This window comes from Patagioenas fasciata, chromosome 7, assembly GCF_037038585.1.
Source record: "Patagioenas fasciata isolate bPatFas1 chromosome 7, bPatFas1.hap1, whole genome shotgun sequence".
Lineage (NCBI taxonomy): Eukaryota > Metazoa > Chordata > Aves > Columbiformes > Columbidae > Patagioenas > Patagioenas fasciata.
The window spans coordinates 40,219,443-40,245,660 of record NC_092526.1 but is presented as its reverse complement, the minus strand read 5'-3'; the positions used below and the strand labels follow the sequence as shown (position 1 = coordinate 40,245,660).

The 26,218-nt window shown below is 44.2% G+C and overlaps 1 protein-coding gene across 2 annotated transcripts in view; it reads left to right on the top strand.

Annotated features, from left to right (window-relative positions):
• BMPR2 (bone morphogenetic protein receptor type 2) overlaps positions 1-26,218 on the top strand; it is an 80,063-nt gene that overhangs the window by 27,349 nt on the left and 26,496 nt on the right. For both annotated transcript variants that reach the window (XM_071811500.1, XM_065841473.2), the window contains exons 2-3: positions 7,933-8,106; positions 9,175-9,354. In XM_071811500.1, the coding sequence (XP_071667601.1) occupies positions 7,933-8,106; positions 9,175-9,354 (354 nt within the window). The remainder of the gene's footprint in view (positions 1-7,932; positions 8,107-9,174; positions 9,355-26,218) is intronic.

The window sequence follows — 26,218 nt, the reverse complement described above, 5'->3', positions numbered from 1 at the left end:
ATGAACAGTGACCTCTGTTCAGTGGGCTGATAACCTTGAAGTCTAACAGCAGCAAAAGTCAGTATTTTCTGGGTTTGCCCAGTTCAACAAACACCCATAAACACGTGTAGTTCGCAATTAATTCCATACATCAAAGGAACCCAGAGGAGGGTGTTTGAAGTGGGTCCGAGTTCCCACAATCTCTTGCTAGTCCTTGATGATGTTCTGTCCTCTGCGCGAGCTGCATTTCACCTTGCATTGGGTAAATTAAGGCAGTGCGGATTCCTAAGTGCAAAATACGATGATTTTGGAACTTCTAGCTTCAGGTCCCAGAGTGTTTGCTAGTTTTCCAATGGTCCGGCGCTTTGCCAGTGGTATAAGTTTCCTGAAAATGTTTATAGGAAGGATTTTTGTAGTATGCTGTAAAAGACGGGCTGTATGGGGACTGTCTGTCTCCAAACTGAAGCTGCTGAAGAGTTTTCAAGTAGATGCAGTAGGAATGGTATCTCTGCTTGCTAGAAAAGTGAGTATGTTACGTGGGGATATATATATATATATTAGATAAGGTCTGGTAACAGACTTTTTTCAATGGGATCTAAAGTAGCCTCTGCAAGAATTGATTTTGCTCTGGGCAGTTGGTTCTCTCGGAGTGTGGAGGAGAAACGCCGCATGGCGAGCTCGCTTTGCTGCTGCTTTTGCTGCACAGCTTCCTGTGTTATTCCTGCAGATACTTCACCCTGACAGCCCAAATAAACAGAAGCCAGACACTCAGACCCAGAAAAAAATCCCTGAGCTCCAGCCTGGGGCAAAGAGGAAAAATTCAGGTCTGTGAATAGTCCCCGGCCACTGGAAAGGATTATGTGTGACCAAGAGCGTTACGACATAATTGCTAAACAGTAATATGAACGCCGTGATTTTTCTCTGGATAGAGATGTAGGCGTTTAGGAAGTGAACATTGTTTTTAAAAATTTGTTTAAAACCTGTAATATTCAGACTTTCAGAAGGTTAAATGTAAATGGCTGTGAGCTGGCTATAAGTCTAAGTCTGATGGCAAAGATGAGTATTTTAAAGCTAGCAAAGTCAATGCTTAAATGCTATGGCACTGTATGATTTTTACAGCATTAAAAAAAATCCCCAAACCCGCCATAATCTCTTGCTGCAAAGCCTTTAACTGTTTCTTGGGTGAAAAGTTGTGTGATGAATTGTCGTCAGTCCTATGGAATCACTGAACTGAGACAATGTTAACATACCGGAGTGGGTTTTGTACTGCTAGCAGGTGACATATTGAGAAATTTCATATTGGACAGATTGATAACCTTCTTCCCCTACCTCTTTGTTGTATACATTTCATTTTAATTCTGTCTTGCTAAAAATCAATAGTAATTTAACATAGGGGAAAAAGATGGAAGAAACCCGTGAACTAGACAGACCTAGACAATAAAAACAAATGCCTTACCTGCAAAATGCTGAATCATTTAGGGAGGCATAGGTGGTTCAAATTTGCTTGAAATTCTTCTAATTTTGTCCCAGCGGATTTTATGCCAGAACACAGGTGTTGCCCGGCTTTCTCGCCACTTGATCTTGTACTCTTAGTAGTTGGATGAAACTTTCCTTCTGTGGTAACGCCGGATTCGGATGAGGTTTGCACAGCACGGTGGTCTGGTTATCCTCAGAAACATTTATAAAGCTGTGCAAATAAGGCAGTGACACAGTTTATGTGCAGTAAGCTCAGATATTTTTGCGTAAAATCTGCCAGCGTTTGGGGACTCCGTGATTTGTCGGCCAGTAGCAATAAATCTGTGCCATGCCATAGCTCTCACTGCAGCTGGGTTCTTCTAAGGTGACACTTCTTTGAGAGTAAATTTGGGGAAAGGAGAGCAAGGCCTTCACTGAAGAATCTGAGTTGGCTGTTGTTTACTTTTTTGCCCACCCCATACGTCTCTATTTACATGAATTCTAATTCATGAAATTCCTGGTATGGCGGATGCATCTGGGCGGAGGCGTTGGGTGGGAGAGCTGATCTGCTGGGGCTGGGAGGTTCCAGAGCAGGATCTGGACTGGCTGGATCGATGGGCTGAGGCCGGTTGACTGAGGTTCAACAAGGCCAAGGGCCGGGTCCTGCACTTGGGTCACAACAACCCCATGAACGCTGCAGGCTGGGGAACAGCGGCTGGGAAAGGACCTGGGGGTGTTGGTGACAGTGGCTGAACATGAGCCAGAGTGTGCCCAGGTGGCCAAAAAGGCCACCAGCATCCTGGCTGGTATCAGTGTTGCCAGCTGGCCCAGGGCAGTGACCGTCCCTGTGCTGGGAGCTGGGGAGATAAAACCTCGAATCCTGGGGGCAGTTCTTGGCCCATCAGCTCAGGGCTCAAAATGGTGGCACCAGGAGTGGCGAGAACACCTCAGTGCACAAAATGGTGGTGCCAGCATCACCAAAATCACCTCAGGGCTCAAGTTGGTGGCACCAGGGGTGGCGGGATCGCCTCACACACAAAATGGCGCCACCAAGGGCACTAAAATCACCTGAGGGCTCAAGGAAGACCCTGAGGTGCTGGAGCGAGTTGAGAGAAGGGAAGGGAGCTGGTGAGGGGCTGGAGCACAAGTGTGATGGGAGCGGCTGAGGGACCTGGGGGTTCAGCTGGAGAACAGGAGCTGAGGGGAGACCTTCTGATCTCTGAACTGCCTGAAAGGAGCTTGGAGCCAGGGGGGTCGGGCTCTGCTCCCCAGGAACAAGCGCCAGGAGCAGAGGAAACGGCCTCAAGTTGCGCCAGGGGAGGTTGAGGTTGGATGTGGGGAACAATTTCTTCCCCAAAGGGCTGTGGGGCATTGGAACAGGCTGCCCAGGGCAGCAGTGACTCTGTGCCATTGCCGCCATTTGCAACTGCCATGTTACATAGCAAAAACAGACAAAACCAAAATAATTTCCATGAGTGAAGGCCAAGGATCGTGCAGTACTGAGAACCGATTATTCCAGATTTTTAATGTTGAGTATAAATGGCGAGGGTTTTATTGTCAACATCGATTTTGTCATATAGCTTGAGGTATAAGATACAGGAGGAGCTTTAGTGATTGCGATGTTTATTTCCTCATTTTGTTAGTATGAAGCATGGTCTTTCTGTAGAAGAATTATTTCCTTCAAGAGACCTCTGCTTGTGAAAGATTTTTATATTAATGTATACACATTTAGAAATAGTTGTAGTTAAAGCCTCTGAGGAGAAAAAGATGAAAAAAGCAGCAGTAAAGTGCTTGCTAAGTGATGTTTCTTCAAGATTCTCTTTCTCTGTTCATCACGTCAGAATTCGGCTATCGGTAGTTGAAAGGATACGCTCAAAGGAGCCTCTTGATGTATGTTACTTTAATTGCCTTCCCTTTAATAGTGTGCTTTACAGAGACACGTGCTGTCTCGTATCCCTGCCTTGAGGCCCATGATGATTCCCCGTATTGTGTAAATAAAAGAGTTCCATAGAGAGCTGACAGGGCCCAAAGAAAACACGGGTTAGTGTCTATGGGCGCTCTGATGAGAATCTCACGAATTCAAAGGACAAGTTACAGAAAAAAAACCCCAAACCTTAGTCCTTTCAAAAAAATCTGTTGTGGCCTAATGAGGTTACCAGCTGAATATATGCCGGCCTGTATTTAAAGAAATCTCATTACAGGCAAACAAATGCTCAGGTTCTTTTTGTCTTGATTGCCGCAATAGAAAATGTGTTGCCCGGCATTAATGACAGAGCGGCAAACGTTTGCGTGCTTATTGATTTATTTTTAGTCAGAACACGGGGTGATTCTTTGGGGCGTTTTGAGGAACATCCGAGTCCCTTTTCCTCCCTTTGCGCTGGATGCGAATTCCACGCGCTGCATTGAATAGACACAGGGCAGGAAGCGTGGGGTGAGCACCGATGGGACCGGCTTCCTACGCTATTAATGAATTATGACTCATGTTCGAAGGATTTGCAGTTGGGTTCCTGTAACTTTGGGTATTTCTGTTGTAATTGTTTTCAGTAATCATGTTTTCCTAGAACGCAAAGTGATCGTGGAAGAATTAGTATACGAAAAGAAATATGTTCATGTGTTTAAACTCATCCCAGTATGGATGAATTGTGTTTTAATAGCATATGTGATTTCTGACACAGACAGTATGTACACTTGAAATTTTCTTTTGATCTTTGCTGTTTCAGAAATATCCATTTTGGGGGATGAAGGCAAACATTCAAATAATAAACATCTCAGGGTGGTTTTGTAGTGAACCACCACAAACATCCAGAATTCGTGTATTTGTGTGAATCACTTCTATGTTCCCGAGCAGCTGGAAATAGCAGTATGGTTACAGGGAGAAAATATTGAAAACTTCAGTATAATATTTTCCTGTAACAACCTGGGATTTTGTGGTGTGTGGTTTGTTGTTTTTTAATTTTTCTAACTATAGAACTGATGAGCAGTAAGTCTGTAGTCATATAAAAACCTGAGCCGTACGCCAGAAGGAAATTCCTGAAGCCCTGGGGCTTTGTGTTGAGACTGCGTAGCGGCCTTGGGAAACTAAGGGCAATTCCCAGTTCCTTTATGATTTCAGGAGAGCGATTGAACGTGGTCTCTCTCCCCATCCTCCCTTTGGAATATGACAACGCGATTTCTGGGTCGGCCCGAGGCCAGGCCTGGAGACGCACACGTGGTGATCAGACACGCCGAGCACGGCAGCCAAGCAGGACACACCAGAACATTCAGCATTTCTTAGATTATTTCTTGAACCGCCCGTACTCAGTTGTAACGCCACATATGGACGGCAAGATGTATTTTTATATGAATATAATTGTAAAACAGGCTTCCCTTTCGGTAGGGAAGTGAAGAGCTTGCCCTACTCTTGTTTTTTTCCCTTGGTAGAACTTCTGAGAATGGTGCCTTCCCTTCTTGTCTTTGTTGGAAATCTCTACTGGATGACTGAATGGGAGCTTGAGTTCGTATTATTATTGAATTATTTTGACATAGTTTCTCTGGTACATGAGTTTGAGAGGAATGGGCAATAGGCATTTCACAATAAATCATTTACAGTTCGTTGTTCAGGTTTTCCTTTTGTTCAATGTCAACCTATCTGTGGCTACTACAAGTTGTCTGTGGTGGCAAATTTTTCAGTGGTAAACACGTAAACATCCAATTGCAATTTGCTTTTTCAAAATCTCTCTTCTCTTGAAAAGTGAGATTTCTCTTAAATAGATGAAGTTCAGAACAGGTGCCCCAGCACCTCTGTGTGTCTTTGTGGTAATATCTTCATTTGGGAGGAGTGGCTGACACGGCAGAGGCTGTGCTGCCATCCAGAGACCTGGACAGGCTGGAGAGCTGGACAGGGAAAAATTAATGAAATATAACAAGGGCAAGTGCAGAGTCTGTCATCTGGGCAGGAACAACCTCAGGTTCCAGTGTAAGTTGGGGAATGACCTATTAGAGAGCAGCGTAGGGGAAAGGGACCTGGGGGTCCTGGGCACAGCAGGGTGACCATGAGCCAGCACTGGGCCCTTGTGGCCAGGAAGGCCAATGGTACCTGGGGTGGGTTAGAAGGGGGTGGTCAGTAGGTCAGAGAGGTTCTCCTGCCCCTCTGCTCTGCCCTGGGGAGACCACACCTGGAATATTGTGTCCAGTTGTGGCCCCTCAGTTCCAGAAGGACAGGGAACTGCTGGAGAGAGTCCAGTGCAGCCACCACGATGCTGAAGGGAGTGGAGCATCTCCCGTGTGAGGAAAGGCTGAGGGAGCTGGGGCTCTGGAGCTGGAGAAGAGGAGACTGAGGGGTGACTCATTCATGGGGATCAATATGGAAAGGGGGAGTGTCAGGAGGATGGAGCCAGGCTCTTCTCGGTGACAACCAGTGACAGGACAAGGGGCAATGGGTGCAAACTGGAACACAGGAGGTTCCACTTAAACATGAGAAGAAACTTGTTCCTGGTGAGGGTGTCAGAGCCTGGCCCAGGCTGCCCAGGGAGGTTGTGGAGTCTCCTTCTCTGCAGACATTCAAACCCGCCTGGACACCTTCCTGTGGAACCTCAGCTGGGTGTTCCTGCTCCATGGGGGGATTGCACTGGATGAGCTTTCCAGGTCCCTTCCAACCCCTGACATTCTGGGATTTCTTTTGTCATATTTAAGGCATATTAGTCTAGGCTGGAGGTTGCTTTCAAGGCCTGACTTAGAAGAGTTCCGATACTCATAGTTTTTAGAGCTGACTGGTTTCCACTGCCTGGAAGAAGAAAGCTTTACTGCCAGATTCTCAGAGCAGGAACCTGCCCAAATCATGCAAAGAAATGGAAACAGCTCATCCATTCTATTCTTCAAGGCAGTTTCCGGACACCTGAAGCCCTCCCCAATTTTCTCCGGCATTGCCGCTCCACCTGTGAACCCACCGAGGAGCTACTGTCGGTGGGGGTTGGATCCTCCCGCACTCGCCCCTTCCTCCTCTCTGCAGGAATTTACAGGGAAATATGGCTTTTAAAATCAGAAGAGCTTTTGGTAGCAGCCGTTATTTTCTGTAGTGTATGTTCGGACAGCACCTAGCACAACCGTTAACAAATTCTGATTTATTTTTTTGCAATAAAGGCCAGTTATGAAAGGGCTTATCTTGCAGCATTCCATAAACAACCAGCATCTCAGATAACCTTAGTCCCACTCAGCTACCGCACAAAACTGATCTAAAACCCTCACAGCGTCGCTGCTGTTTTGGATGGGGCAGGGTTCTGAATTCCGGCTCCTCGGTGAACAGTGGCAGCTTCCGAGGTGACACAGGTAGCCGAGTGTCCCGCTTTGTCTTGCTGTTTCCCGGTTGTCTGTGCTGGTGACACAACAAATGGCCTTTTTGCACTAAGTCCGCCTTGCTAAATGCAGCTTCTGTTTTATGATCACATAAATCAATCCTGAGCGAGATCTTTTATCCACATACAGGATCTTCAATAATGTACACTTACATATGCTATACATTTATTTTAAGCTCAAAATCTGTTTTCCCCAAAGAGCCATCTACTCCACCTCGTGTCTTTTCTCTCCCGGTGCTTTCATGGGAGTTAAGGAGCTGGATGCAATCTGGTTGTTGAGATACACAGCACAAATTATGACTGTGATTAGACATTTGCAGAGTTGAACTACCAAATAGTACGTAAGTGCCTTGAAATTACACACCGAGCTTTCCATGCCTTTTATGAAATCGCTCAAGGGATGAATGAAAATATTCTAAATATCCTATTCACTACAAATGCAGGATTTATTTATCCCAAACTCGGTGCCTTTCTAAAGAGCTTATTGTTTGTGTTTACTCATCCTAAAGAAAAGACAAAGAGGGATATCAAGCATGGTCAAGTCCTCCTGTTGAAGTGATATAAACAAAAAAGCAGTAATCAAATGGGTAGAACATGAAGGTGGTTGATTAAGTGTTCTTGCTGGTCGGGTGGGTGGGTTTTACTCTGCCGTTTGCATTTCTGTTGCTGGTCGTTGCTGAAGTTGTGTGAAAGAGCCCGAACTGATCCATTGCTGGGCAAAAATGTCAGTGTGGATAGAAGAGCGAGGCCGATAGAGTGGGAAACACCCTCTGAATTCAGTAGGCAGCCTGAAAAGATCACCTTGGTTTAGGATCTGGAAACAACTGACGCGTGTGGGTGCTGGAGAAACCAGCTCACGGTTGAGCGCCTCGAGCCTGGGGACAAATGATGCAGGTGATGCCGACTATTCAAGGAAATTTCTGTTCTGCACCTGTGAACTGCAAACATCTGCACATTCATTTTCAAGCATCTGCTGAGGTTTTTGTCCTTTTTATGAAAGCAACTTTGGGACAGACGTCGGTTTTGTTCCTGGCTGTTAGAGTACAATATAAAGAACGGATATGTATAATTCAGGATGGTTTTGAATGTATGACCTTAGTCGTATTTTTATTAAAATTAATCTTTTATGCCTAAAATCACTGACAAAACCCATTTTCTTTGTTTAAAGCCTCACAGAGCGAAGAGCGTCTGTGTGCGTTTAAAGACCCGTATCAGCAGGACCATGGGATCAGCGAGAGCCGCATCTCCCAGGAGAACGGCACAATTTTGTGCATGAAAGGCAGTACCTGCTATGGACTGTGGGAGAAAACCCGAGAAGGAGACATACATCTTGTAAAACAAGGTACGGAATGTTTCAGCAGTAGTTTTTGCTGCTCTTTTCGCTGTTCTGTGACCTGGCCAGCGGGTCGGAAGACGCAAAGCTGGACGTTTTGTTTGTGCGTTGTATGAATGCGTAATTTTACACCTCCGTTTCGCAATTTTAAATAAGAACAGAAGGTTTGTTTGAAGTCAATGACTTCTAAAAGAGGTCAATGCAGAGTTAAAGGAGAGAACACTCAAATTGCTGGTTACGTGGGGTGTCCAGAGGAAGCCGGCTTTCGTGAGTGTTTTGCTGTTGTCTATTGATGTAATGCTAATAAAGTGTCTCATTAAGGAAAAATGTATACTCATGTTGGTGGGATGTTTGTTTACAAAGGAAATTGCAGTCATAGCACAAAACTGTCACTTATCGCTGTCAATTTGCTGCTGTTGTGCGGGGAGGGTGATGGTAGAGAGGGGTGAAGGGCCTTGCAGCTGCTGGGGATGTGTTTGGATTATTGTTCTCGGGGACTCTGCTCTTGGTTACTTGGAAACAAGTTAACGTAGTATCATGCTGAATGAAACTGGTATTTACGAGCATCCTATGCAGTTAGAATCTCAAGTGGTTTGGGTTGAAGGGACCTTCCCAGCTCCCCCAGTGCCACCCCTGCCATGAGCAGGGACATCTTCACCAGCTCAGGTTGCTCAGAGCCCCGTCCAGCCTGGCCTGGGATGTCTCCAGGGATGGTTCATCCACCACCTCTCCAGGCAACCTGGGCAAAGGGCAATGGCACATTTCTGCTTAGAAGGCTCAGGTGTTTGGGTTTTGTTATATTGAGGTTGACAGCTGGGCACCTCTGATGTTGGTCTTTATTGCTGCTTGTATTTCTTCTCTTCAGCTGTGGTAAATTCCAAGAGAAATTCTGGAGTTTTTGGTTTAAAACATGGTAGTGAAATCAGACAAGCAAATTGTGATAACTGTTTTCACCCCACTGTGAAACATTTAACTGGGTAATGTGTGGGTTTCTATAGATGTCTTTAATTGTCCGTGCAATAGAATTAATTTTATGCCTCCTTTAAAAATGATTCTTCGATTTCCCTCTTTTTCCAGGTTGCTGGTCTCATATAGGAGACCCACAAGAGTGTCACTTTGAGGAGTGTATAGTTACAACCACCCCTTCCCTGATCCAGAATGGAACATATCGCTTCTGCTGCTGTAGCACGGACTTGTGTAACGTCAACTTCACTGAAAATTTTCCGCCTCCTGACCCTACAGATACAACACCTTACAGTAAGTGAGATGTTTGCATTTCTGTCACTTCGTGGTCTAAATAATTTAGAGAAAGATCCTTGGTACTACAGTATGCAAACCTGGTGAGCTTTTTATTTATACGCGACAAAAAGCAAACAGAACAGGGCTTTTCCGTATGAGGTTTATCACATTTATATATTTCATGGTGCTCTGCGGAGAGTGAGTTCGCTGCTTGCAGAGGCATGTGCTGAATGCAGATCGCATTTTCCAAAACGATCCCTAATCTTGGGTGCTTTGGTATTTGGATGCCCAACTTCAGAAGCCTGTGGGGATGTTCAGGATTCAGCCTTGTGTGAAGAACCGGCCAGTAAGTTGATCAGCATTCTGGAACCTCTGGAAGGCCCGGACTGGCTTTCCAGCCGTGGTTCCCAGGTGCCCTTGGGCAGTAGAACCGGTCTCGTATCAGGCTGTTGAGATTCTCTTCAGCACTTTGCAGAGCTTTGAAATCCACCTTCTTTGTTTTGCATACCTCTGATAGAGATTAACTGGCATAACGTTCAAAGATTTCTCGTTTCACTTAGGTAGTTTTCTTCCAGATTAGATTATCTGTTATTTGTTATAAAATCAACATAGTGTATGGGTGCGAATCAAGGGATCGGCCTCCTTCACCTCCTAGTACAGGAGCAAGACCGTGAGTGGCAGACACAGTGATGCGCTGTCTTCCAACAATTCAGAACCTGTAAAGCAGCTGAGTGGCCTCATCCAAACATTTGGATAAATAAGAATTGTGAAAGATGGATTGAATAGAGGCAGGTGTGGAAATGGGCGGTACAACTGTTTCTGTATGTCTAGAGTTCTTTATCAACAAGAAGTGTGTTCTGAAATGAAGATGCCTCTAAGCGGATAGAATTTACAGCAAAAAGAATAGATTGTGTTTAGAAAGGATACGGTCTGGATCACTGTGCCTTTTAGTTTATTTAATCAAGCGGGCCACAGTCACATGGGGAATCCCCACAGAAGGTTATCTCAGTACAACCTGCCACCTGCCAGAGCGCTGTTTCATCCATATTTTTGTGAAGGCATTAAAAGTGTTGTACATTGAATGGTTCTTGAGTGACCAAGCGAGGGACGTGGCCTGCTGGAACTGTATGGATGATCCTATAGATTTCCCAGCAGATGTGACCAAGAAGGGTTGGACCAGCTGGTCCTCGTGCTCCCTCCCACCCTGGTGTTCTGTGGTTGGGTGATAGCGTGTGGTTAATTACAGGAAGCCTGATGAATTCAGCCAGCAGTTAACTACGTGTTTCTAAATTATTTCCTTCTGATTTCCAGTAGAATCACAGAGAATAAACGTTTCCTGAAATAACAAGTGGAAATTCAGCTGTAGTTCAAAAATGAGCAGAACCTGAAGGTGCTAGTGATGAGTCTCGTCAATTCGAGACTTCATTAGTACAAAATTATCAGTGTTCGCTTCAAAATGTTTCCTTGCAGCTATAGGAATGATCTGTGGAAAGTGCACAATACTGCTAGGCTCTTGAACTAAATAATGGAAAAATAACAGAGGAATACAAAAATTATACAATCTGGTGCGTTTAACAACAATTAACAGTGGTGTATTGAAAGAGGGAGCCAGACTATAAAGGATTCAGGAAAATGAAATGGAAGTTAATTAGGATCTTAATGCATGTTAGATGTAACAAATCATTGTTGTCATAAAATGTAGCAATTCTTGAATACTCCGCTTAATTTTTATGTTATTGTTGTCTTTTAGGATGTCAAAACATGTTTATCTCACAAGCCTTTTTGTTGCTGTTGTTCGTATTGGTTAGGCAGTGAATGTAAGAAATCCATCTAATCTTGTAACAAAACTTTTATAAAAATGAAAAATAAGATTAAGGACAAACAGGTTCGTTAAAAAACAAAGATACTTCTTCATGCTTTGCTAAATGACTCGTGGATGAATTCATGATTCTTCAATCTTGTATTTTCACAGAAAATTGACCAAAAAATAAATATCCTCAGCCAGTACATGTATATACCCCTTAACCTGACCTAAAAAGGGCCAACTATGGCTTCCTGGGATTGGAGATGTATTTACTATATTTGCTTTGTGAAATATTTGTTTTGAGACTTGTTAAATAGCTGCCTCTCATGTCTACAAAATGCTTCTGAAATTGTAGGGCTGTTTTGAAGGCAAATTCATTAGTTCTGCGATCATTCATAATGCCCATTTAAATAGAATTTAAGTAGCTAAAGAGGTAAACAATCTCCTTCATTGGTCACAGGTATGTTGCCGTCGTGAAACATTAAAATGACATCAAGATGAAAGCAGCAATGCTTTTTCTTTTCCTCCTCATGGCTGCATTCCTGACACTGCAAATAAACTCATCTCACAGCAACTGAGTGGTTATCGAGGGTTTTGATTGCGGGGTGACAATAAAACCGTGGCAGATGTATTGTTAACCCCCTCTCCCCTCTCTTCCTCCTTCCCACTCAGGACAGGCGATTGAGAGGGACAGAAGGACAGAGAGAAGAGAGTCGGAAATATTAAAAATGTTTTACTAATGCTGCTAATAAGAATAGAGAAAATAATACAAAATATACAAAACCAATCTTGAAAGTCCCAGCAACTGCAGAGCCGGCACCTGAAGTCCTGGACTGGACTCTGCAGCCAGCCGGAGCTGGATTCAGTCTGTCACTGGCCTCAGTTCGCAGGGACGACTCGCAAGGTCCTCTCCTAATGTCGGCCATAAGGAAAAGGGAAAAGGGGCGAGATCCTTGTGATCTCCCACTTTTATACGAAGTATCACGTGAATGGGATGTTATACTCCGTTGGTCAGTTTTTGGTCACCTGTTTCTCGTTGCACCTCTTGCGAGAAGTCCATCCATGCTTATCAATAACTTCACGTTCCATTGCTGTGTTTACCAAAACATGGATCTGGTTCTCCAGGAAAATGCAGCTGATACGAAGCTTTAGCTGACAGGCAAATTCACTAAAAGAGAAACTTGTTTTTAACAAAACCAGGACAGTGGTAAGAATATATTTTTGTATGATATCCCTGGCAGCAACAGTTGAGCATTACTGCTACATATAATTTTTGAGGTGACGTTGGGTTTTCTCCTCATCACAGCAAATAGTAGCTGCACTTTTTAAAGGATTTAGAAACTTAAATTAAGCAAGAGCCCTGAGATGTGGGCGCAGAGGGAAGCTGGGATTTCTGCATTCAAAAACAGCGACTGATGATGGATTTACCTTTCCAGGCTGATGCCATCCTGGCCTTTATTTGCCAGCCTTCTTGCTACATATATAAATACATATGTAAAAGTCAATTGGAATGCTGTGGAAACTTCAAGGAATTATTAACACATACGGCTGTGTCAGCTTAATTAAGGTAGTAATAGACAGCTTTAATTTCACTATTTAACCCCTTCCAGGGATGGTGACTCCAGCACTGCCCTGGGCAGCCTGTTCCAATGCCCCACAGCCCTTTGGGGAAGAAATTGTTCCCCACATCCAACCTCAACCTCTCCTGGTGCAACCTGAGGCCGCTTTTTGGCCCGATCCAATGCACACTGAAGCTGAATTAGATCATTTTAGGCTCATTTTAGGAAGTTGGAACCCTGCTCGCTCTCAGTTGTAATCTTGAATTGCTCTTTTTTTTTGGAGAGCAGCATCCAATATTAATTTGTAATTGAAATGCATGTGTTTCATCTGGGGTCCACATGTGGTACCTGATGAGCAGAGTTTGTGTTTGAGGTGGTCTTTAATTTCTGCTCTGCCTAAGCTAGGAAAATGCTCTGTAAATAAGCATTTTCCCCTTACTTGCATGATATTTTTCAGGTGATTCAGATGTGTAACAAAGGGGGAATCGCAAACCTCGCGAGACGGCAGATCTTGTGTTGGGAAGAATGGAGGCGAGACTGATCCGCACGAGGATTAAAACTTGTACCCTTGAAATGACAGGGAGTCGGGCAGGCACGTCTTCCCTTTAGTGCCCAGAAAATGCCTTAAAAACAGGCTTAATTACCTTTTCTGTGTCATAAAGCAGGGGAAGAAATATTGAGACAGTAGTTCAGGGCCTTAATAGCTCTTAAAATAAGTTTACATTGAGCAGCAAAGAATTTGGTGCCTCCCAGGGAGTCGTTTGAGGGCACTGTGGGAAATGAAGGTGCTGAACTACGGGGGGTGATACAGATGAACGTGCATGGACGTGTCTGAATATGTTTCTGTCAAAAGAGAGCAGGTAATGGAGGGGAAAATCAAATTATGCCTTTTTTTTTTGTGAGTAGTAATTTAAGATACAGACATTACGATGAAATATTTTGGATTTTTGGCCAGCTGTTGACAAATGTACATTTCCTTGAACCTTCAGTTGCCTTTCTGCGTGACATTTAATGCACATTTAAAATAAATTCTTGTTGTGTTTGGTGGTTTTTTTGCTGTTTGCTTGGTTACAGGAGAGGAATTAACGGCGAAGGGCATTGCGACATGGTGCATGTTGCTACAATCACTTAGTGACAATGTTTTGGAAACGTCTGCTTATTAAGCCTATTTATCGTGTTGTTGCAACTAAGGGAAAGGTGATAGTTACTGTGCATTAATGTAGAGGAGAAGAAGTAGAAGCGAAAGTCATTGCAGAGAGCCAGCAAATTATTAAAGCAATTAGTGCAGAAGGTTATTTAGAAATTCAAGTGAAAACCCAAGTTCCTGGGGAAGGTTTTGCAAGTCACCCAAGATAACTGGTAATTCTTGTTGAGTAACTTGAGTGATTCCCATTAGAAATGGATCTATCAAAAGCGGAATCTCTCAAAGATTGTTGGTAGCAGCACTTAATGTTTTAACTTCTAAGGCATCGTAGTCTCCTGAGATTAAACTTGCATCCTTATTGAGCTTAAAATTAAAGCTTTGATCTGCAGTTGGAATCTGAATAGGAAATGTTAGCTGTGAAGACAAGGCCTATTTAGACAGAAAACTGTACATGTAATTTTTTTCTCTTACAGAAACATTTAATCAGGTACATGAAACTGATTTTCTTGCCCTGAGATGGAAATGTTTTGGAAATGTTTTCGTTGTTTTTCAGTGTTCAGTTAAAATTTCAGTTACGCAGCGAGCCTACAAAATGCTGAACACTGTGTGAAATAACTTGAGAACAAACGTGTTGATTTGCAGAAGGAGAAACATTTCAAACACTAAAACCGAGCAAACAACAAAAACCATACACACACACAAAAAAAGCCCTTGATTTTGTGTTGGTAAGAGTCCATCGCTCTGTCCAGCCGCACACAACTGCGGAGCTGGGCTGGTTCATTGGCTACAAAACAATTCGCAAAGTTCTTTTAAAAATCTGGTTTAAAGCTTTTTGGATGCAAGGTGGGATCTTGATATTGTGAGAGTGTGTTTGTGAAGTGCTAGAGCTAAAAACATTTTACTTTAGACTCCTTAGAAATCTCAGTCCTTCAAGTAGACGTGAACGTGACTTTTAGCTTGTTCGTTGGACAGAATGGTCTGATTGGCATTTGAAGTGTCCTACGTGTTTCTAGTACTACCCAGCAAGTATTTTATTTGACTTGAAGGTCTAGAACGAAGAAAGGAAACATCCATTTTCTGAAATGTAATACGGGATTTTTGCTGCCTTCAGTAATAGTGAAAACATGCGTTTAAAGCCAAGGAGTACCTGTAAGTTCTTGAGGCGCTCGTTTGCTTCTCTGCTGAAAATCAGTTGCTTATCATTAGTGTGTTTTGTGCACTTCTGAGGGTTTAAAGATCTGCAGATACCTTTGGCTAAAACAAATACAGTAAATGGATTTTTTCCATTTACTGGGAAAGCTGAGTAGTGTCTGACTTAGATATTGTTGTGCGTACAAATTCAATGTCGTAATTAGCAGATATCTCCAGATATCCTATTGAACAACCCAGATAATTAGGGAAATAGTTGGGAGCTCTCTGGAAGGCAGGTTGATGTCTCTGTGCTTTTTGGGGACATTGCAGATCGACGGGCTTCTAATGTAGCAGTAGTAATAAGAGGCTTCTAATAACTATTCCACCCAGCCCAAACATTTGGAGAGCGGGTGCTATCAATCTGAACACTTCAGCCTGAGTTAAGGGCACAGCACATGGAAGCGTTTCTCCTTTGAAGACTTGGGAATGTGGTTAGGGAACCCTCCTCAACAAATTATAGCGGCTCAATTAGCCAAGTCGCTGCGCCTTGCAGGCGTTACCTGGCAAAATTAAAGCCCTGGTTATGATTTGGGAATGTTCTAGCTGTCCCCAGTTATTTTGGAGCTTGGACCGGAGTTCAGGCAGATGTTGGCTTTCAGAGTCAGTCATTAATCGCTGTTCCTTTCTGAGCCTTTTCCGGTGTATATTTGTTTTCTTTATCTGGAAACTATAATGAAAATCCTATACATTACTTACCATTGATTCCTGGCTCCTTTCTTTATGATATAGCATCTTCAAAGAGGCGGCTCTCTGGAGGTGAAACACTAATGGTATTTCAGTCTGGCACAGTCTTAGGGAAAGCTTTTGGTTTCAAACAACGTGCGAAGTTGCTTGTAAGAACATTTGAATTACTTTTAGACAAAGCTGGAATTACGTCGGGGGGTGCCAGGCTGAGGGAGCAGAAGCCTCTCCGTGCTTATCTTTGTGGACAGGTACTAAATGATTGTGTGATTTGGTTTCCTCCGATTGCTCTCACAACTGTGCTGTCAGAGCACCTTCTGCTGGGAGTATGAAAAAGGTGAGGAGACCTATTTAATAAATTGTAGTTTGTCACGTTCCTTCCAGCATACCAGGCAAAATCTCTGCGTGCGGCTGCATACTGGAGATCAGGGTTTAAATCTGTTTTCCTGACAAAGAAAGGCTTATGCCATTTATTATTAATAAAGTGAGCGGCAAATACAGGTAAGAGCCTCAGATATTTGTGTGGTGAACCTGCGACTCACTGTGTAATTCCAAATGTGCAGTTTCGTAGCTGGGGACCCAGCTCCCCATGCGTGTTGTCCCGGCTGTAACGTCTCCGTTATTTCTGCAGAACTGAGCCGTTGGGGCTGTTTTGGGGGTCACGGGGTCTGAGGTGACTTTTTGGCTTTCTGACCACCAGAAACCACATGCTTCAAAGCACCAGGGGACCCAGCGTGGCCAGGACTGCACCGCGGCGACGTGCTCCAGGTTGTACCAGCACAGGGCTTTCCAAGCGGTTGCTTTCAGAAACCAAATAACTCCTGTTGTTGCTGTCCAAACAGGAGGTGACAGCAGCAAATTCACTAAAATCCTGATGAAGATTCTGACGAGTGTCATTGTGCTATTGAGAGGCCTTCAAGCAGACAGAGATTCATGCTGGTACCAAAGGGCTATTGACGTTTGTGCTGCTAATATCAGCAAGAAAGCTTAATAGGCAGATTAGGGTGAGGGGAACTCCTGAAAATGCGATAAGGAGACTTATATTAAATAAAGAGTTCCTGTGCTGCCATCCAGAGACCTGGACAGGATGGAGGGTTGGGCAGGGAAAAATTTAATGAAATATAACAAGGAAAAGTGTAGAGTCTTCAATCTGGGCAGGAACAACTCGAGGTTCCAGTATAAGTTGGGGAATGACCTATTAGAGAGCAGCATAGAGGAAAGGGACCTGTGGGTCCTGGTGGACTGCAGGGTGACCATGAGCCAGCACTGGGCCCTTGTGGCCAGGAAGGCCAATGGTACCTGGGGTGGGTTAGAAGGGGGTGGTCAGTAGGTCAGAGAGGTTCTCCTGCCCCTCTACTCTGCCCTGGGGAGACCACACCTGGAATATTGTGTCCAGTTGTGGCCCCTCAGTTCCAGAAGGACAGGGAACTGCTGGAGAGAGTCCAGCGCAGCCACCAAGATGCTGAAGGGAGTGGAGCATCTCCCGTGTGAGGAAAGGCTGAGGGAGCTGGGGCTCTGGAGCTGGAGAAGAGGAGACTGAGGGGTGACCTCATTCATGGGGATCAATATGGAAAGGGGGAGTGTCAGGAGGATGGAGCCAGGCTCTTCTCGGTGACAACCAGTGACAGGACAAGGGGCAATGGGTTCAAACTGGAACACAGGAGGTTCCACTTAAACGTGAGAAGAAACTTCTTCCTGGTGAGGGTGTCAGAGCCTGGCCCAGGCTGCCCAGGGAGGTTGTGGAGTCTCCTTCTCTGCAGACATTCAAACCCGCCTGGACACCTTCCTGTGTAACCTCAGCTGGGTGTTCCTGCTCCATGGGGGGATTGCACTGGATGAGCTTTCCAGGTCCCTTCCAAGCCCTGACACTCTGGGATGCTGTGATAGCTACATCTATATAACCATACTGAGCCTTTCTTTGCATCTTCTCCCATAGGTTGAAGTTTTTGTGGTGTTCCTCTTCCCCATCACATTACAGTTTTGTTCTTTTTCAGTGACAGTTTTGGGGATGTTCCTTCCTTCTGTACTGAAATCGCTGTTGTTGATGTACGCTGTTCATTATTGTTGTTTTCACAGTGCTGTGTTGCTATGGTCACTGATACTGAGCACTGGAGTTGGGAGGCTGTGCTGTGTGCATTTCTGTGCGAGACAGGCTTTCCGTTGTCACAATTCTCATCACGACTGAATTTATGATAGGAAATCTGACTTCTGATTGTGGCTGTTACAAATCTGCAGAATGTTTGTTTTGGTGATTTTTTTTCATCTTCTATGCTTTCAATATCAGAATAAGTACCTGTCTGAGTGCTTTTCCCAAGGAATCTGGTACGAAGTTGCGTTGAGACTGAACAGGAGTTTTGGGATCCAGGTCTTTTAAATTCCTTTGAAGGTTCTGATCAGGTAGATTCAGTGCTTCAGCATTCATGCATTGATTTTAAAGCCTGAGCCTGCAAAATATTGCGTATATGTTTCCTGGCATTAGGCCAGTTATTTCCTCGAAGTGTGTGAGCTATCTGCGGATGGCATTTCACGGCTTTCAACTTGGGCCTGGGTTTTCGCTTCCTTTAGACTGGTGACATGAACTCATTTAAAAACTGCTTGCAAGCCTGTAAATATTTTCTTAGACTAGCAAAAAATCTCTTGTCCCAGAGATTTGTATTGACCTCAAAACTATACGTACTTTGAGCAAGGGTAAGGCATCCTCTATATATCACTTCTCACTTTAGGCAGTGTAAAGTGATTTCTGTGCTGTGCCAAATGCAGATATTTCCATGTATCTTTGAGGGAGGGTTCAGTGTCCTGCCCATGGATGTGCTCACAAGCAGATGGCTGGATGTGGATCTGGAGGAACACGTGAGCAGTGAGCAGCTGGACCATCCCTGTGGAGCTGCTGGTATCATGGTTGCTTGGTCGTAGTTGTGTTTCTCCCATTAATGCATTAACTCACTGGAAAAGCGGTGGCGTGGTATGCAGAAATAGAACTTCGAACCCTGACGAATTTGGATGAATGTTACAAAACACAAGTAGAGTTTTTATATATATGTCCTTTCGACATGGAAGGTTTTACTGTTTAAACACCAAACAAAACACCAAAACCAAACACAAAGCAGCCCCCAGCACCCAAGGGCAGAGAAAACCCATTCACACCAACATGACCTCCTAAAACTGAACTACCGCAAAGACAAATTTGTTATATTCACCTGCTCCGTTCCCCCCCATTTCTGTTCTTTGAGGACATAATTGTAGCGAATAAGGCAAAAAGGACGATGCCGATTGAACCACGGTAAATGCCACTCGGCAAAACGTTCTTCCTTTGAACGCATTATTACTATTGTTACTATTATTACTATTAAAAGAGAAAAGATCAAGCTCTACTGTAGAAAGTTTTCATAATAGTCTTGAGGTGTTAGCTATCAGTTAAGAAGACAACAATAATTACATTTTGCTAATGGGGAAATAAACTGTGAATCCTTCATTTCACTGACTATTCCAGAACAAACCAAATGAAATAAGGTACTAAAGATAGCAGTCTGAACGGCTTCTGTGGAGCACACTAACACGACAGTGACCAGGTAGGTGCTGTTACCTGCAGTGTTTTGCTTCTGGAGAAGCAAATAGGCACTTGCAAATGCTTTTCCAAGTTGGAATATCTGCCCGCAGCTGTAATTTATCTATATCTCTATTGTTTGGCAGAAATGTGCTCAAGTCCTTGACAACTTGCTCCGTTATTGCTGTGAACTGGGCTCCTGACGGACCTTTCCTGGATTTGAAATCTTACAGCAAAGGGCTGTTTAGGAAGAGAAACAGGAAATGCGTCCTGTAAGCATTATAGGCATCATAGAAGACGTGGGGCTCCTTTTTGAAAGATAGGTTGGGAAACAGAACTCTTGTCTAAAACAACAGCAGGACGGTACCTGCTCGGAGACAGATTCCCTGTGAACTGTTAGAAGGGATGAGCTGTGGCTGTAACCTTGTGTTACAGCAGGAACGAGTCAGTCTCAAGTTCAATTTTATTTTGTGGCTTCACAAAAAACCCCACATTTCTGTTTGTTTAGTGGGACTCGAGGTTTTTACCATTCATGTAACAGGATTTCACGGTACACTCAGGATTTAAGTAAATCACATTGACAGAAGCTGTCTTTGTATTCATTTTTCGAAAGGCTGCTTTTCCTATTCTAATTTCTGCAGTGTTTGTGTAAATAAGTGTCTTGTGAAGATATCGATCTGAGCCTTACAGTTTAAGGGATGGGTCGGGCCGGGAATGGAGAGGGACGGATAAATGGATGAATGGAGGGAGTGATGGATGGACGGACGGATGGACGTTTCAGCTGGTGCTCGTGCTACAAGGAACCGACATCCATTTCCTCTGAAATCAAGTACTTAGATCCATCGAAGGATTTTGCATAAGTGCAAACTAAGGGTTGCTGCTTATCGTTATTGTCTTTTTCATCTTCATGTTATTTTAAAGTAATCAGAATAACTTTGAAGTTAGGGAAGGTGCTGTTGTATAACAGGCTAACATAAAGCACAAAGAGTCACCCACCTACCATCAGGCTGCGCTACATCTGAGCCAGAAACAGAACTCCAGTTTCTCTTGGCTTTATATTTCCAGTTCTGGAAAAAAAAACAACCAAAAAAAGGCATTTGCACATCTCTACTGTAGCCCCTCGTGTGCCCTCCCAGCAGGTGCAGCTGTCTGTTTGAAGAGGGTGATGCCTTGGAAACAGGAGCTGCACGTCAGTGGAGATTACTGATCTTGCCGAGGTCCTTTCTCTTTTCTTCTGCTTAATTTCCTTCTGCTCACCTGGAATAGTGTATTCAGCTTTGGTCCCTGCTGTACCACGGTCACCAAGATGATCCAAGGACCAGGAGGGAAGGCTGAGAGAACCGGGGTTGTGCAGCCTCGGGAGCACAGGACACCTCAGCACCGCGGTCCAGCATTTAAAGGTGGCTACAAACAGGATGGAGGTTCCTTTTTAACATGGAGAATACAGGAGAGTATGAAGGAGGACGAATGGGAAAATGGGCCATGTACTTTCACGTTAGGCTTTGCCCTTCTGCACCACGGTAGGGAGAGGTAGAGCAGCCGCGGATATATTTTGAATTTGCGTTAGCCAGACAAACACGATCTTGAACGTTTCTAAAACGTCAGTCAGGTTTAACTCACAGCTCCGCAGCACATGCCTTCGGATTTAAAATTACAAACCCTTTTACATACAAGAGTGTGTGCTATGCGGAGTTGTACTGAAAGCACAGAAAAACGTTCTTGAAATGAAGAAAGTAGGAAGAGCGAAGTTGTAGTACAGACAATATTTGCTACACATGAGGATGATTACAGTTGAGGATGACGGTATTAAGATGACTTGGGACATTAGATCTGAAGTGCTCAGACAAACCAGAAACACAACAAAAGGTTTTGTTAGAACTCCTCCTCACCCTGTTTGTTGGTACTGATTTTGGGCTTTTACTTGAACAGTTGCCTAAAATTGTGCTATAATTCAGATTTTGTTGCATGTTTGGGGAAATGACCTCGGGATGAGCGCCCCGTACAGTCCTGTCCATGAAATCAGTTTAGTTTTCATCACCTTTTGCTAAGGTTGACAGGAAAAAACCATTCCCAAATGCAGGCACATGGGATCAGAGCTGCCCTTGCTGAAGGGGTGGAGGGGTTGGTTTGCTTGCTCACCCATGTAAAAACAGGCATTTTAGTGTTTTGCTGTCATTTTTGGGCTCTATTTTTAGTGCCTGGGAACATTACAAACATGAAATATTTAGCTGCTGAGCCCATTGGATGTAAAATAACTTAAAATAGCTTCAAGAGGCTTTCCTCATTTTTTTTTTCATTGCAGCACATGCATTTTTTGATGCAGTGTTTAAAAACAGTGCCCTTATGTTAAAGCTAGTGTTACCCTTTGGTTTGATAAGGAAGAAGTCCCGTTGCTCCAAGATCAATAGAAGGGGATAATGTAGAAGTTTTTTTCAGCCTTTTTATAAAAAAACCCAACATTTTTCTGACTATTTCAATAAAGATGTCCCCAGTATGTGGTTAAGTACCCAAATTAGCTTTCCATTGAGCTTGAAGGCAAGTTTGAAGTGTACTCAACTGCAGTTTGCCTATAGAAATGAGGTATTTCTTTTATTGCTGTGGTAACCAAGTATTTCACCGAATCCAAGAATGTCAGAGGTTGGAAGGGCCCTGGAAAGCTCATCCAGTGCAATCCCCCCATGGAGCAGGAACACCCAGCTGAGGTTCCACAGGAAGGTGTCCAGGCGGGTTTGAATGTCTGCAGAGAAGGAGACTCCACAACCTCCCTGGGCAGCCTGGGCCAGGCTCTGCCACCCTCACCAGGAACAAGTTTCTTCTCAGATTTAAGTGGAACCTCCTGTGTTCCAGTTTGCACCCATTGCCCCTTGTCCTGTCACTGGTTGTCACCGAGAAGAGCCTGGCTCCATCCTCCTGACACTCCCCCTTTCCATATTGATCCCCATGAATGAGTCACCCCTCAGTCTCCTCTTCTCCAGCTCCAGAGCCCCAGCTCCCTCAGCCTTTCCTCACACGGGAGATGCTCCACTCCCTTCAGCATCTTGGTGGCTGCGCTGGACTCTCTCCAGCAGTTCCCTGTCCTTCTGGAACTGAGGGGCCACAACTGGACACAATATTCCAGGTGTGGTCTCCCCAGGGCAGAGCAGAGGGGCAGGAGAACCTCTCTGACCTACTGACCACCCCCTTCTAACCCACCCCAGGTACCATTGGCCTTCCTGGCCACAAGGGCCCAATGCTGGCTCATGGTCACCCTGCTGTCCCCAGGACCCCCAGGTCCCTTTCCTCTATGCTGCTCTCTAATAGGTCATTCCCCAACTCATAGTGGAACCTGGGGTTGTTCCTGCCCAGATTCAAGACTCTACACTTGCCCTTGTTCTATTTCATTACATTTTTCCCCGCCCAGCTCTCCAGCCTGTCCAGGTCTCTGGATGGCAGCACAGCCTCTGCCGTGTCAGCCACTCCTCCCAGCTTGGTGTCACCAGCAAACTTGCTGACAGTCACTCTATTCCCTCATCCAAGTCATTAATGAATATATTGAACAATACAGGCCCCAGTACTGACCCCTGAGGCACTGCACTGGATCCAGGCCTCAACTGGACTCTGCCCCACTGACCACGACTCTCTGACTTCTTCCCTTCAGCCAGTTCCCAGTCCACCTCACTACCCGGTCATCCAGACCGCACCCCCTCAGTTCAGCTGTGAGGATGCTGTGGGAGACTGTGTCAAATCCCTTACTCAAGTCAAGGCAGACCACGTCCACCGCTCTGCAATCATCCATTTGTCTTGTTATGTCCTCATAAAAGCCAATGAGGTTGGTCAAGCACAACTTCGCCGTGGTGAAGCCATGTTGACTGACCCTAATGACCCTCTTAACCCTGAGATGCCTTGAGGTGGCACCAAGGAGAAGTCGTTCCATCAGTTTCCCAGGGATGGAGGTGAGGCTGACTGGTCTGTAGTTACCTGGGTCCTCCTTCTTGCCCTTTATCTATATATATGAAACTTTAGAAATTTTTTTTTTTTTTTAATTGCCATTTGTTTTACATACATCATGATACGAGTATAAGAGTCTCTTCAGTAGCATTAGTAATCACACTGAAGATGCTGGAACTCAGAAGAAAAGGCAGAAAGAGGAGTTGCATTGCGTTTTTATCAGCTCAGGAATTAGTGACAAGCTGCTAATCCACTTCTCTGCCAAAGAAATTACCAGACATGCTTAATTTTGAAGTTTCATCTGGCAGTGCAGGCTTCGGTTTTCAAAACAAACAAGAAAAGGCAAATCTAACACGCGCAGCCTGGCTCCGAGTTCCTCTGGAGCACCTTGTGGAAAAGAAATTTTGCAGCCAAATTTTACCTCTTCCGATGTGGAAAAAACCCACCAAACAAACGTAAAAAGACGCATCATACAGGACACATCACGACAAGAAGTATGAAAGATTCTATATCAAAAGTTAAAATCAGTCAAATATAATGGTGCTAAGCACAAAGTGGAAACACGCCGACGACTATTTAGATGTTTTCTTCAAATAATGAAATGAATGGAACAAGGTGCGTATCTTCTGCTTCATCTAAGCCGGTAGACTAGAAACCAGGGATTTGCTGGGCTTCCAGTTACAAAAGAAAACTGCCTTGGCGGGAATATTTTGTTAAAGAATATTGCACCGTTTCCTACAAAGAATACAGTTCCTGTTGTGCTTTCGTCTGTGTGAGCGGTGAGTGCTCAGTCCTTTTCCATCAAGGTTTTCTTGCTAACGTCATTGTGCATTCAGGTGCCTCCAAAAATTGTATGTGAAACAGCGCTCCTTAACTTTGCTTTGAGTTTTGAAGGTGGTCACGTTGACGGGTATCAGATAGCTACATCTTATACCATCTCCTTACAGAATTTGGACATGGATTTTAATTTTATTAATAATCTGTCAAGCAAATTATAAATAAATAATAAATATTACTATTAATAAATAACAAACAGAAGGATACAGCCTCACTTCAAGCTGGCAAGCTCATAAATCAGAATTAGAATGATGGTTGTTTTAAGACGTGCACCCCTTAAATTTTAGGTGAGCGGCAAAAGATTTTTAGGAAATACTGGTTTTTTGCTTTCGTTGTGCTCAGCTGTGCATGAGTTTAATAGAAAACTGCCCATAGCTCCTGCTGGAGTTCATTAGACAGGTCTGTAGAATATAACTTAATTCTGACCTTGTTGTTCCAACTTAACTAAAAATGTGGATTTAAATGTGTTTAGTTCAATCGCTGTGGAAGGCCGTGTGATTGGGATTCTTGTTTGCATATATGAAACTCTGACTTACGTCCATGGTTTCTAAAAGGCTACTAACATCTTTCTTGGCTACACGTTCCCTGCTTACTGTTTGTTCTTTGTTTTCCTTTGGCTTTCTCTTCCCTGCTCTGAACGAATTTAAGATGTACTTAAAACAGTCGGAGTTGTTGTGTTTGCATTGGAAGCTCTCTGGCCGTTTGCTGCAGCGTGATGAGGGCCGAGCCCCCTTTGCTGTGGGGTGCTGGGTCAGGAATGAGGTGGCGTTGCTTGGAAAGAAATGTCCATGACTGTCCAGAAAAGAGGAGAAAAGAGACACGAGGAGGTGTTTTGGTTTGGTTGGCACGCACTGCTAGGATGCAGTCAGGGCTGATTCCTAGGCCGCGTTTGACGTAAGCTTTGTGTAGAAACTGGCTGAGCCATCTACGGGCCGCTGGAAAAGATGGCTTGTTGTATGCTTTGTCAATGGGCCGAGATCTTATCGCTGTCATACACTGGGTCACCGTGTAAAGAAAGGCCACTTCAAAAGCAAGTAGACTTAATTAAGCTGGGGAAGTGCCTTTTCCGAAGGGCAGTGCCCATTTGCGGGCACGTGCAGCTGAAGGCCCTGTTGTCCCACCAGCCTCCCATCCAGGGCTTTTTGGGGACACTTAGGAGAGAAAGCTCTCAGGGCCATGGGGTAGTGCCAGGGTTGGGTTAATGGTTGGACTCTGGTCCCTTCCAACCCAAACGATTCCGTGATTCCACCCTGTGCTGCGCTGGTGACTGAACCATCAGCTTTCCTTCATCCGCAGCATCCTTAAGATTCTTTAATGGAAAAGCAACTCGTGCAACAGATTGGCAATGAACATATTGAATCTATCACATCAAAGAAATAGTTGTAGGACGGCGTGAAGACTCTGCTGCTTTGTCAAGCAATCTGTATGGGCAGATCCTCAAGTCCCCGTGTAATTTTACTGACTTTGATCAGTCGTACAGCTGTAGTGGCTTTGAAGGATCAGATGGAACCGTTGTGCTGTGACGGTTAGAGGATGCTGTTTTTCTTAGTTGTTGGAGGCTGATGTTGCTACTTACTTGGTGATATGGCCATTGAAATAAATATTAACATTTTGGTATCTATCGGCTGTAAGACCACGTGGCTTCTAGTATAATGATACCAGAGATTCTGCGGGAACATAGGTAATTACTTTTAAAACTGATTTTCATTATGTAGAATAATTGTATGTTTCTGTAAAATGTTTTTATACAATGCTTAAACACACACATCTATTTTCTAGGTATTTACTACTCTGTGACAGATAAACAGCTGTGAGTCATTTGCTTGAAGAGCAGGCAGATTTCTATAAATAGAAAGAGAAGCTTTAATAGCAATAGAGAGAGCTGGTGGAAATTTGTGAGTAAATATCCTTTGTTATACGATCACCACCACGTAAATACACAGCATTAAAACAACATTTCAAAGCCCAAGGTTTCATCTTCAAACATTTCAAGATCAGAAGGAAACAACATCATTGCCTGCACAGTTTTAAGGCCATCTCCTGGTGTGTGCTTGTGTTGTGTTAAAGCCTTTAATTACACAATGACATTTTTCCCCGTGGGTTTCCTAGTTTTACAACGTGGCAAACTGAAATGGAGCAGAACCAGAACGTCGTCTCCCCAACCAGAAAACCCCAGTCTCCCGAAATACAAAGCC